General features: G+C 55.0%; 1 protein-coding gene across 2 annotated transcripts in view; it reads right to left on the bottom strand.

Moving 5' to 3' along the window:
* SLC6A2 (solute carrier family 6 member 2) overlaps window positions 1-12,231 on the bottom strand; it is a 52,144-nt gene that overhangs the window by 19,530 nt on the left and 20,383 nt on the right. For both annotated transcript variants that reach the window (XM_090259437.1, XM_090259436.1), the window contains exons 3-4: window positions 6,080-6,211; window positions 3,873-4,110 (exon numbers count right to left, since the gene is read on the bottom strand). In XM_090259437.1, coding sequence (XP_090115563.1) covers window positions 3,873-4,110; window positions 6,080-6,211 — 370 coding nt within the window. The remainder of the gene's footprint in view (window positions 1-3,872; window positions 4,111-6,079; window positions 6,212-12,231) is intronic.

Genomic DNA, 12,231 nt, shown 5'->3' with positions numbered 1-12,231 from the left:
CTGATTCCATACGCTCTGCACATCCGGGGTGAGCCCGGCGGTGGCACAGCTGTGGACCAGCAGCCGAAGGCTCCGGCCACATGAAGCTCCCAGGCCAGAGGACAGTCGCTGGTGCAAACACTCCCTGTTTAGAGCCTCTTCCCTTTTCACTGAACGGCCCTCAATGCAGGAGAACTCACAGGGAGGGAGACAATGCCTGCAACCCAGGAAATATTGACAAATGGTGATGGTAACTCTCAGGACTGCATCCCAGCTTCCCAGAGCAGCAGACACCTGCCAAGGAGCTAAGGAGTGCCCAGAAAACTGCACCAGCAAGTCAGCAGGGTGGGTTCCATGGAGGAGGGAGCCTTCTCTGGCCTCTGGGAGGACCAATGATTTGAGGGAGAGATGAGGGGAGGGGATGTGGACAGGCATATGTATCTGCAGATGAGCATGCGGGAATGAATGAGCAGAGCTGTGTGGGAGATAATGCCCTCAGAGATCCTCCACCCGGGCCACCTCCCCACAGTCCCCAGGCCAGATGTTGTGACTTTAAATGACTCACCCTGCCTCAGTTCGCCTGTAGTGCATCTCTGAGTCTGGCCCCTACTGGGCCTAGCTCTTGGTCAGCTTCCCCCGCTCCCTCCCTCATGGCCTTGTCCCAGGCCTGACCCACACTTTCTTCCTACCGAACTCCTGTAGAAGCCCCCCACCTCCCCACTACCCCAGTCTCTCTACTCCGGTTGTTCCCTTCCATTCGCTGTCTGTGCTGCTGGGGAAGCACCTGACCCATCGGAAATTCTGTTTTAACCTTGTGACTCTCCTGCCCCTAAATCCCCAGGGGCTCCTCATCACCTAAAACTGGTTCTCACTGGGGGCAATGCTGGTGCTGCCTCCCAGGGACACGGGGCAAGGTCTGGAGACACATCTGGGGGGGGGGGCAGGGCAGGGTGCTATTGGTACCTAATGGGCAGAGGCCCGGGATGCTGCTAAACACCCAGGATGTCAGACGTCCCGAGGTTGTGAAATCCCGCTCTAACGCATGACAATGTAAGCCTTCCCGAGTCCGAGGCTTTCACAGGGGTCCCGTGATCCTGTGTCAACTCGCTCTGCCTCCAGCTCCGGGCCATGGGCAGCTGCACGTCATCCCCTAATCACACGAAGCTAGTTCTCGTTGCTTTGGGTCTCGGGATTTCCTGTTTCTTTTCACCTGGAACACACTTCCCAGCCCAATGTGTCTGCTGGCAAGCTCCTCACTCCGCTAGTCTCAACTCAAAAATGATGTCCTGACTTTGGCCCCTTTCCTGGGGGTGGGGAGGGGAGGGAGAAGGGGAGGGGCAGGGGGAGGGAAGAGAGGTAAAGAGGAGGGAAGGGGAGGGGAGGGAGAGGGTAGCAGGTGCTGAGCATATCAAAAAAGACAGAGAACCAGAATCAGGTACTGAACTCGTCTGACTTAATTCCGCTTCTTCCCGTTGCTTTATGGGCTAAGTGTTGAATGTCTCTAGCGTCCCATCAGAAGGCTGACACGGCCCCTAATAGGCCCAGGGACCCCCACAGGCGGGTGACACGCACCTTCAGGAGGGCAGTGGTTGCTGAGATACTGCATGGGAGAAAAGATGAATTCCAAGGTAAGGAAGGCAAACCCGGCAGGCCCAAGCCTCGGGGTTAGCACAGGCAGCCTGGGTTTGTTGCAGTTTGCCCAGCACCCTAATGAAAACGAGTCACCGTGAAGCCTATGGCTCAGGCTTTCCAAAGTCGATGGGCCAGATGGGCTCAGTCTCACACTTGGCATTTAAACTCGGGTGTTGGCGGTGGGGCGGGGGTGGAGCCCTCTTCCCACGGGGACCAGGCGGCGGGGAGGGGTTCTCTGTGGCCGGGGCACATTCACTAGGGCCCCCCTTATACAGATGCGGTTCCAGAGCATCGGGGTTGCTTTGAGCCGCTGGCTGTTGGGCGTCAGGCCCGGAGCCTGGAGAGAATAGCGGTTTTGTTCCCTTGAATGATACGTTTGATTCATCAGCTTAAATGAGTACAAGATGGCAACAGGACCAGCCAGCAGGCTCTGAGGAAGGAGAAACAGCTAACCTCAGCGTTGGCGCTCGGCGTCCTTCTTGCTGGGTCCCCAGACTGAGATGGAATGACGTTTAAAGGACAGACATTTGGATAACAGGGCCATGTGCCATTAAAAGAAAAACCCAGAGGCAGCCCGTGACTTAGGGACTTTGAAGCTCAGGAAAGCAGGCCCCAGGTGAGAAGCAGGGGCTTGGGATGGACTCCTGTCTAGCTGGAGAGACTCCTGCACACCTGTCCCCAGGACACCCCATTGCAGACTCGGACAGGAGGAGGAGAAAGCCAGGAGGGAGGCCTGCGTATGGGGGGACAGCCTCAGCTCAGACAAGCGGGGTTCTGATCCTGGCTCTGCCTCTTCCCCAAACACTGAGCCTCCACGCTCCTATCTGTAAACTGGGAGTGATCCGCACCAGCAGGAATGGTGAAGACTAAGTGGAACCGGGACGTGAAGGGATGCTCGGTGCCCGGCTCACAAAGCTATGAAGCTTGGGGCAGGGGAGGAGGGCTAACAAGCGAGGGGAGGGGATAGGAACTCTGTAAAGCAGACGGCTGCTACATTAAACCTTGGATTCTGCTCCCTGCTCTGTCCCCCAGCCCCTCAGCCTGGCATATAAGAATGTCATCTCTCTGCCCTGTCCAATGGCTCAGCTGGTTGGAGCATCATCCCGCAGACCCAAAGGTTGTAGGTCTGATTCCTGGTCAGGGCGCACATCCAGGTTGCGGGTTCCCATCCCTGGTCAGGGCATGTATGGGAGGCAACGGATCGATGCTTCTCTCTCACACTGACATTTCTCTCTCTCTCTGTCCCTTCCCCTCTCTCTAAAAAGAAAGAAATAAAATCTAAAAAAAAAAAAAAAAAAAAAAGGTAAGCAGGTCTCTAAACCCAGCTGATCTCTCTCTCCTCTCCCTCCTTCTGGGCATCTTGGCTGGGACAGACCTGCTGGCCATTAAGGTGACAGAGGAGGAATCAAGTAATAACTAGACTAACTAGGCTACAGGTGAGGCTATCTCTTTCCATTTTTGTTTGTAAGGACAAGGGTTGCCAAGAACAAAAAGGAAAAGTCCGGCTTTTCCCTTCACCACTCAATGATAACAGGGCAAGTGAGGAACCAATTACACATATCAGCAGCACCTGTCCTCGTCCAAACCCGTTATAAACTAGGAAGGCCTGAAACCTCTACCCACGAGCTCTCCAAAGGTGCTGGCATTTCCTGAAGCACTGCTCCTCAGGAGAAAGGGGAGGAGGCTGTGGATTTCCCATGATGTGCCACTGTGGGGCTGTTAACCTGATCCCAGCAAGAATCTCATTCTGACTGAGATGGGACAGTGCAGTGGCCAACCCAGGAGCTCCCACAGCTGGCTATTAGAACCTCAGAGGAACTATTAAAACAAGTCTCTCCGGCTGACTTTATCAGTTCTTATGACACCTCCTCATAGAAGCCCTCCCTTACTACCTTTACCCCCATAATCACTTTCTGCCACCTACCTGGTTTTAGCTCCTTAAGAGCACTTACACTCCCTAACACGTGTTTTATTTCCTGAATGGCACATCCTCTCTCTAAAACATTCTTGCTTCCTTATCTGATTGCTCAGGCATTGTCTCTCCACCCACACTCTCCTGTGCCCGAACACATTCTCAGCCCGCTGCTTTGGCCACGGCTGTATCCTCAGCTCCTACCCCAGGGTCAGCACACATTACAAGTGGTGACTGGCATGCCCCCCGCCTCTCCTGTGACTTTCCTTAGCGTTTGGCTCAAGTGCAGCTCAGGACAGGTCTCAGTGTGCCCATCTGGACAGGACAGAGCAGGGGGTGGAGGACTTACTCGTAAAACTCTGCTGCTGGTGTGAACTTGTACTTGGAGTACTTGGTGTGATTGCCCAGCACAGAGGCGTTGAGGAGTTTGGGGTCCGTGCAGTTGGGGCTATTCCAGGCATGGCCACAGTCGGTCCACGGCAGGTTGAAGGTGAATGAGGAGAAGAGGTAATAGAGGGACCAGGCGATGATGACATTGTAGTAGAAGCCAACGTAGAGGGCGATGAGGATCACAGCATAGCCGACCCCTGGGTGGGGGCAGAGGGGTTAAGCAGGGCTTCCCCGGGCCCCGCCCGGAGCCAGTTCTCCCTGGCGGGGAGAGAGGGGCTGACTCCAGCGACGGCACCACCTGACCCCCACCTTCCTTTTTCTGTAGCAGGTTGCCGAGCCCCACCTGTGTCTCCTAAGCACCCACCATCCCTTTGCCCGAGAGCTCTCTCTTGCTACTGCCGTCCCCTCGGCCCACACATCGGGCAGGCCAGGTGTGGCAGGACCCGAGTGTGCCCAGGGAGCAGCAGGTCAGGCATTGGAGCATCAGTATCCCAGCTCCCTTGCCTTGGGCAGGATGCCACTGAGGCAGGTCACCACCCTCTCCCAGGGGCCCTGAGCGCCTGGTGCATGGTGGGACAGACTTATTGGCTGCCTCCCCTTCCTGTCCTCTACCGGTGTTTCCTGGGATCACCTCCCTGAATAACTCCTTACATTGAAGTCCTTGTCTCAGGACCTGCTTCTGGGGAACCCCAAACAAGCCTGCCCTGATCAGAACTTCTGCCCCGTGTTTCCGCCAGCTCCTGTCTTCAATCACCTGCTTATGTGCCCATCTCCTCTTCCTGAACGTATCAGAGGCTCTTTTAGGGCGAGCTCTACAGCTTTTGCCCGCAGCAGGCACATTTTCTGCCTGCTCAGCGTGGCTTTAAGAGATAGCCTTAAGTATTCTTACCATGAAAGGTTTGAATGAGGCTAACGCCGCCCTTCCTTTGGCCTGGCCAGTCAGAGCTCTGCTTCCCCGCAGCCACGGGGATTGGTTGATAAATGAGCACATGACTCAAGTCAAACCAATGAGAGTCCTCTCTGGGACTTTTAATGAAGCTGTGATGCTAGAAGCGGCTTTGTTTTATTCTGTCCTTATAAAACCTGGTAGGATCTCATCTGGCTGCTGATGGCCAGCTTTGCTAGCACCTGAGGAGACTGTGCCCGAGACGATGCCAACACTGATGAAAACAGACTTGAGAAGGATGCGGAGAGGTTCCCGATCACATTATTCAGGAACCTGGCCCAAGGGCCCCAGCCGGTTGGCTCAGGAGGTTAGAGCCTTGTCCCAATATGTCAAGGTTGCAGGTTTGATCCTGGGTCAGGGCACGTTCAAGAATCAACCAATGAATGCATACATAAGTGGAATGACAAATCCATGTTTCTCTTGCATGCACACACACTGTCTCTCTCTCCCCTCTTCCTCTCTCTAAAAAAAATAAGTAAATTTTTTAAAAAGAACCTGGATCAAGTTGTACCTGAAGCTGGCAAGAAATTTCTGACTCCTGGACTTTATCATAAGCTAACACATTTTCTTTTATAATCAAGCCACATGGAGTGGGATTTTGGGAAATAAAAAATAATTCCTAACGAATGCACTGATATCTTACAAGCCTCGTGTACCAGCTGGTATCTAGTGAAGGACTGGGTACAGAGGAGGGCCTCAGAAGACAGATGCCAGCCGAGAAGAGGCTCAGGGGAGTCACATTGGAGCTCAGTGTCCTCTGGGCCCAGCTCCTAAAACAGTGCTTGGGAGACATGAACTCTTACTCCCCATCCTTCTCACAGCCGTATAGGGGCCCAGAAATGGCAGTGACTATGGTCACTTCCTCCAGATGTACCCTAAGTCACAAATCCAAGTAGGCTTCCTCTTGTAGTCCAGCTGGGATCGATTAGTTGTGGCTGTTGTGTTAAGCATTGTGAGGCAACTTGCTGGCTGAGCCTGGAAAGATCCGTGATCGGTTTATCATGCCTGCCAGGGGAGCCAGAGGGGTAAGTAGCGGTATGTGTGCTGGGTCCTTCTGATGCTCTGTATTTCCCATACAGAAAACACATACCCTCAGCTGTAGAGCCTGGACTGGGAAGTTGGCTTCCTCAGACACCACCTTTGGAGCAGATTCTTGAGGGGCACCAGGGAAGTCTTTCTGGACAAGTTTTGACCCCCCCCCCCCCAGGACCGTTCTTTACCTTTGAAGAATGGGCAGATCTTCCACACCGTGGCTGCCCCTTCCCGGTTGTATTGGCCCAGCGCCAGCTCCATGTAGAAGAGGGGCATCCCAGCGATGATGAGGAACAGTGTGTATGGGATCAGGAAGGCACCTGCAGGACACAGAGGCAGAGTGTGACCCCCCAGCCCCCTGTCCGTCCTGGGCCTGCCCTGCACGGTGCTTGGATCCGAGTGGACCAGAGCTGCGAGGGTCCTTGTTCCCCTGCACGCCCCCCACTTCCCAAGGGCTGGTGTGTGGTGGGTAAATAGCAGCTCCACAGAGCAGTTAGTACAAATAATCATAACAGTAATGATGGTTGTAGTAGTAGCAATAATCATAGTAATCAATTTAGTAAAATCTGGGTTGATCAAAGCTACATAGGTGTGGTTCTTGCAGGCTTCTCTTTGCCTTCAACACGCAGGCACACACTGGGAAGTGCCACGAGGAAGGCTCATTCAATCTTCACAACAACCTTAAAACGCAAAGACCATTACTACCTCCATTTTATAGATGTGAAAACTGAGGCTCCAAGCTAGCACAGAGCTGTGGCCGTCACATGACACCCAAGGTCAAATTCACCCAGCTCCTCAGACAGTCAATTCTCCACTTTCTTCCCAGGAAGCCCAGGTTTCTTAGGGACAAAGCCCAAAGTGCTCAGAGACCCAGTGCCTCTGTAGCAGCAGATGGACCAGCAGAGTGGGCAGTAGGGAAGAAACTACTGGGAAGTGAGTGCATCCTGTGGACCAGGCAGGGCATTGGGCTCTGGACGTCTGTGATCCCATTTGCCCTTCCCAGAAATCACCTGAGGTAGTCATCGCTATACCCATTTTGCAGAGGAGAAAACTGAGACTTGGAGAAATTAAGAGACGGGACCAAGCTCACCCAGCTCGTAACTGATGGATCTGGGATTCAGACCCAGGTCTACCAGAGCTTCAGTGCTATTCTCAATGTATTCTGAAGATTCCAGAGCATTCCAGCCTAGATGAAGGACAGAGCCTTTGGGGGAGTATTTTGCAACTGGGGATCTGGGTGGGCCCCGCTAAGCGACCTCACTAGTTGGTCATAGGCTGTTCTAACGCTCCGGCCCCTGCTCCAGGCTGGACTTCATTGAAACAGCCATTACTCTCCTCACTTCTTGCTTTCAGTCTCCACCCTTGTCCCTCTTCCACAGACAGGGCCGGTCTGGCACCTGAAGCCACAGCTGTCTGTACCACTGACAGTCGCGGTGGTGGTGACGGTGCTGAGGCTAGTGACACTGACAGAGATCGGTGGTGGCGGCGATGGTGCAGTTCATGAAAATAACAAGGACCATTTATTGAGCATCTATTATTTGCCAAGCCCCACACTAAGGTTTTACATAATGATCCATTTAAAACCATCCCTGAGAGATAATTACCACTAATCTCATTTAACAGACAAAGAAACGGAGGCTCAGAAAGGTCAGGCGGCTTGTGCAAACAGGTAAGGATGCTGCCTGGCTGCAAACCTGGATCTCTCTGAGCGCTGCTCTGTCCTGTGGCTACCTGTTTCTCCTGTTGGGGGCTTGGAGCCAGAAGGTAGGGAAAATAAATGTATTAAATCATGTAATCGGCCTAAAGCCAGAAGTCAGTGGCCCCAGGGACTATAGGTCAGGAAAAGCCAGGGGTGGTGGCTCAGGCCTCCGCCCTGTGGGTCGCCCCGGGCGATTCGATGCTCTTTTCTACAAGGAAGGGAAAAAGTAGCGTCAGCCAATTAACCATGCTGGTCCGTTTTCTCAACCCGAAAGTTCTGGGCAGCACTGCACACAGGTTTTAAATGATCCTGTTTCAAACCATCTCCTGCTGTGCGGGCTGGGAGCCCCAGCCAAGGGAGAGGGAGGATGATGAGTCTGCACAAGCCGGAGGCTCTTCTCTGTGACCATGTGATGTGGGTCAGCCAACGCTGCTGGCGGAGACGGGCCGAGAACACGTGCGAAGGCTGAAATGGCTGCGTTTGAATGGAAACCAGGAAGCTGCCCAGCGGCCAGGGCCTTTCTCTAAAAGAGGACATCGATCAGCAAGCTGGCCCAGGCCCAACCCCCTTGCAGAAAGATCTAGAGGAAGCCAGGGCAGAGCTGAAGATGGGGCTGCTGAGGGTACTTCTCTTGGGAACGGCCCTGAAGCAGCTCCTGGAAAACAGGCTGGATTCCTCACATTCCAGAAGTCACTGCCTTCAAGGCCCGTCACTGCCACGTGCCCACAGCCCGGCTACATCCCCGTGTGAGGTGGTGCCAAGTGTATAGCCAGCCTCTCCCACGGGGCCTGAGAGCTGAGAGATGCAGTCCTGGCTCTGGAATGTTCTGGCTGTGCAGGTGCTGGGGACAGGGGATGACCTAGGGAAACGCAGGCAGGGCGCAGTTCCCGAGGGTGTCTGCTCCTGGGGGACTCCAACCCATAGACACGTCCACGAGTGCACACCTGTACCTGCTCATGTAGACAGACACGTACACTTCTGCACACTGACACGCTCACATAAACACGAGGAAAACACCTGCCAACTGTTTGGGGCGCTCCGACCAGGGGTGCATTTAGTACGGAGAGCAAGTTGTCTGTCATCCCTAGCCCAGCACATACTGCCTGCACCCCACTATTAGAGAGGAATTCTACTGGTCACAGAGAGGCACCTCACTATTAGAGAGGAACCCTCTGGTCGCAGAGAGGTTCTAAAATCCTCTGTGCCAACGCCAAGCCTCGGGAAGGGAAGGCCAGTGATTGCCTAGTTCTGGGTGGGGTGCGCTGGAGCAGAGCCTAGGCGGGTGAGGGGGACCCCAGGAATGGGAGGGAATGCCTGCAGGAGGGGGCGCAGCAGGCGGCAATGCGGTCCAGGTCGGTGGGGAATTGAGGGCAGGAGGAGGGGGGTGTGACCAGGGAGGGGCCACAGGGAGGAGAGGAGGGTCCCCCGAGTCCTAGCTCGGCCAGCTTCCCAGACCCTTGAGGGCCTGATTCCACAAACCGAATTGCAGCCACACCCTCATCTGTTGAAGAGCCAACGCCCGCAGAACCGTCCCCTGGGTGCCCGCAGCTCTCACCAGAGTTGCAACAAAACCTGGGTCAGTGCCCAGGGTAGCTGGACCCGTCCCTCCTCCCCCAGCATCCCGGAGGCTCAGCAAAGGTCAGACGCGAAGGAAAGTGAGAGAACAAAGACAGAGCCGCTCCCAGCAGGCCGACCGGCCACGGCCCCTGCGGCGCCGGGGACCACAGCACACACGGAGGCTGACACTGCACCTGTCCGCCGATTTCAAGGGTCATGCAGGCTACAGCTGCCCAACGCATGTCCTGTCATCCTACCTTGGTGACTAGACCTTCGCAATCCAATGGCGCCCAAGCAAAATTCAAGTGAGGAGCCCTCTGCCTCCTCTCGGTGCTCTGCGTTGGACAGAGGGGCATGGGGGAGCCCCGTTTGCCCCCTCCCCCCTTTCACCAGCTCAGCTGCATCCAGAGATGTGCCATACGTCTTTAGCTCTGGGCACAGCCTCTGCAGATAGCGGGCCTGCCCTCCCCTTGGGCCTGGGGTTGAGCCAGCGTCCAGCACAGCCCACGCTACAGAAGAGACCAAGTAAAAGGCCCACGCAGACCCAGAGGGGCTGGGGTGCCTGGGCAGGGGGTGCGGGGTGAGTGGGAGGCAGTGCCCTGACCCCCGTGAGAAGAGGAGGAGGGCAGAGAGGGGCTCTCTCCGGCCCAGGGCCCAGGGCAGACCCCCTGTGACTTAATAAGAAATAGATATACATTTGGTCTCTGCTTTGTGTTTCAGACACAGAACTCCCCGAACCCTGTAATCTCCTGAGTGATGGGGGTAATAGGAGCATCTTGCAGAGGGGTCCTAAATCCCCTGGAACTTTCTGGGTGGGAAGAGTGTCATTTGTCCCAGTGTAGTGACTTGGTGTGTTCCTGCATGGTGGCTGGTCACCAGAGAGACCAACCATGGTTAGAAGCATGGAGCTTTTGGCCACCCCGTCCTCTGGGGTGGGGAGGGGACTGGAAATTGAGTTAGTACTGACCACCCCTACGTGAGGAAGCCATCACAAAAATCCCTGAACAACAGCATTTGGAGAACTTCCAGGTGGTGAACACATCCACGTGCCATTAGCGGCACACCCACCTCCGTGGGGACAGAAGCTCCTGTGCTTTGGATCTTTCCAGACCTCACTTTGTGCACCTCTTTTTCTGGCTGCTCACCTGTACCCTTTATAATAAATATGTAACTGCAAACAAGTACTTCCCTGCGTTCTACGAGCTGTTCCCGCAAATGATCAATTTGAAGACAGGATGGTGGGAAGCCCTGATTTACAGCCACTTAGTCAGACGCACAGGTGACAACATGGGACGTGCAACCGGCATCTGCAGTATGGGTGGTTTTGTAGGGTCTGCATGACCAGCAGGTAGATAGTGTCAGAAATGAATTGTAGACCCCCCCAGCTGGTATCCAGAGAGCTGGAAAATGGTCAGTGGTGGGGAAACCCTCACACATTAGGGTCAGAAGAGTACAAACTGAAACAATTTTCCTCTTACCCCCTTGCCTAGATCTATAGACAGTTCTGGCTCCCTGCTCCTGTTATTTATGGCTGTGTGACCTTGAGTAAAAATGTAACCTCTCTGAGCCTAAATGTCCTCTTTGTAAGTGGAGATAATAACACCTGCATCACTGGTTTGCTGTGATAATTTGAGATAACAGAGATCAAGTACCTGCACTTAGTAGGTGCTCTATAAATGGGAATGACACGTGAGAGCAGACGGACACACACTCCTCTGTAGCTGGGAAGCCACTGCTGACTGAGGGTCGCCAGTTGGCTGAGGGTGGCCTCGGCCTTCGTAGCGCATAACCATGAATGCCTGCCGGGGCCTACAAGCACAGAGGACTTGAAGACAGTCCTTTGGGCTCCTCAGGTCACTGTCCCCCATGAGGCTTGTATCCAAATAAACTGCTGATCACGAGCAAGTGCAGAGCCAAGGATTCCCCCAGGCCACCTCCAGCTCTGGGACCAAAAAGGGTCCCACCCCGCACTGCTACCCGGGTCCTGTTTGGGAATGAGGAGCTGACCCCTCAGCAGGGACTGCTCAGGCCCCAGCTCCTGAAGACAGCCACCTCGATCAAGGCCACACCCCTTCCGGGGGAAGCTGGCCTCCTATGACCGGTCAAGCCCGTGACATATAGCCCTGGCCCCCTCTCCCCAACTCAGGACAAGTCTGGAGGGCCCTCCCAGCCTCAGAGGCCCTGAGGTCAGCAGAGGCTTTGCTGAACCTGATGCAACCTCCCCGCCTGGCTTTCTCCCTTTCCTCCGTCCGTCCCCCTGCAGTCTCACCTGCACCCCGTCCCCCCATTCTGTCCCTTAGAGCCATGGACAACAAAACAAACCAGCCTTTTCCCAAAGCAATTCTTTGTGGGGGTGTCAGGCACCGGGTCCCCCTCGGAGTCTTTGCCGGTTAAACAGCTGGCTGCCTGTGGCCGTTTCGGTAGAGAAATCCCTCCATTGCTTACACGAAACCAAGCCCAGATCATTCAAGTTTGTCATTCCAGAGCTGCGTGGTGGCAACCCCCCCCCCCCGATGTCCTCCTTGGGGCCCTCGATAGCCACCATGGGCCCTGGACACTGGCTCCAGAGCCTCTATCGCCTCAGCCCAAGTGGGGTATTCCCTCTCTCCACTCCTTCCCTGCGCCCGATGGGGATGGGTCAGGAGCCTCTGCCTGGTCCCTGCTGCTCCCAGAGGGAAGGCCACACAGAGGGATGACATCGGCTGTGTGGGGCCCCAAGGGGTCGCTCCCTCACCTTTCAGCTGACCACTGGTCTTAGCTCTGAGACCTGGGCACAACCCTGGTGAGGGAACACACTCGCTCCCCTGAGGGTCTGAACGCCCCTCCCCTAAGAAGGGCAATGAGGCGGCACTCAGGGAAGTGAGTGTTGGGGCGACCGCTCTTCGTGTGACAACTCTCCCTCTGCTGTAGGCTTGGCAGAGTCTGGACTAGGTTTTTATTAACAGCGCTTGAAGGTTCTGCCCTTCCACCTCCTCCATCCTGGTCTCTTTAAAATGAACAAACTAGAGGGTGTTCCGGATGCTCGGAACTGCATTAGAGAGGGAACTATAACCCACAAAGAACAGAGCGGAACCTCTCCTCCCT

This window comes from Furipterus horrens, unplaced genomic scaffold, assembly GCF_987537825.1.
Source record: "Furipterus horrens unplaced genomic scaffold, mFurHor1.1.pri manual_scaffold_13, whole genome shotgun sequence".
Taxonomy (NCBI): domain Eukaryota; kingdom Metazoa; phylum Chordata; class Mammalia; order Chiroptera; family Furipteridae; genus Furipterus; species Furipterus horrens.
The sequence above is the reverse complement of the archived record's forward strand: the minus strand, read 5'-3'. Positions and strand labels throughout refer to the sequence as shown.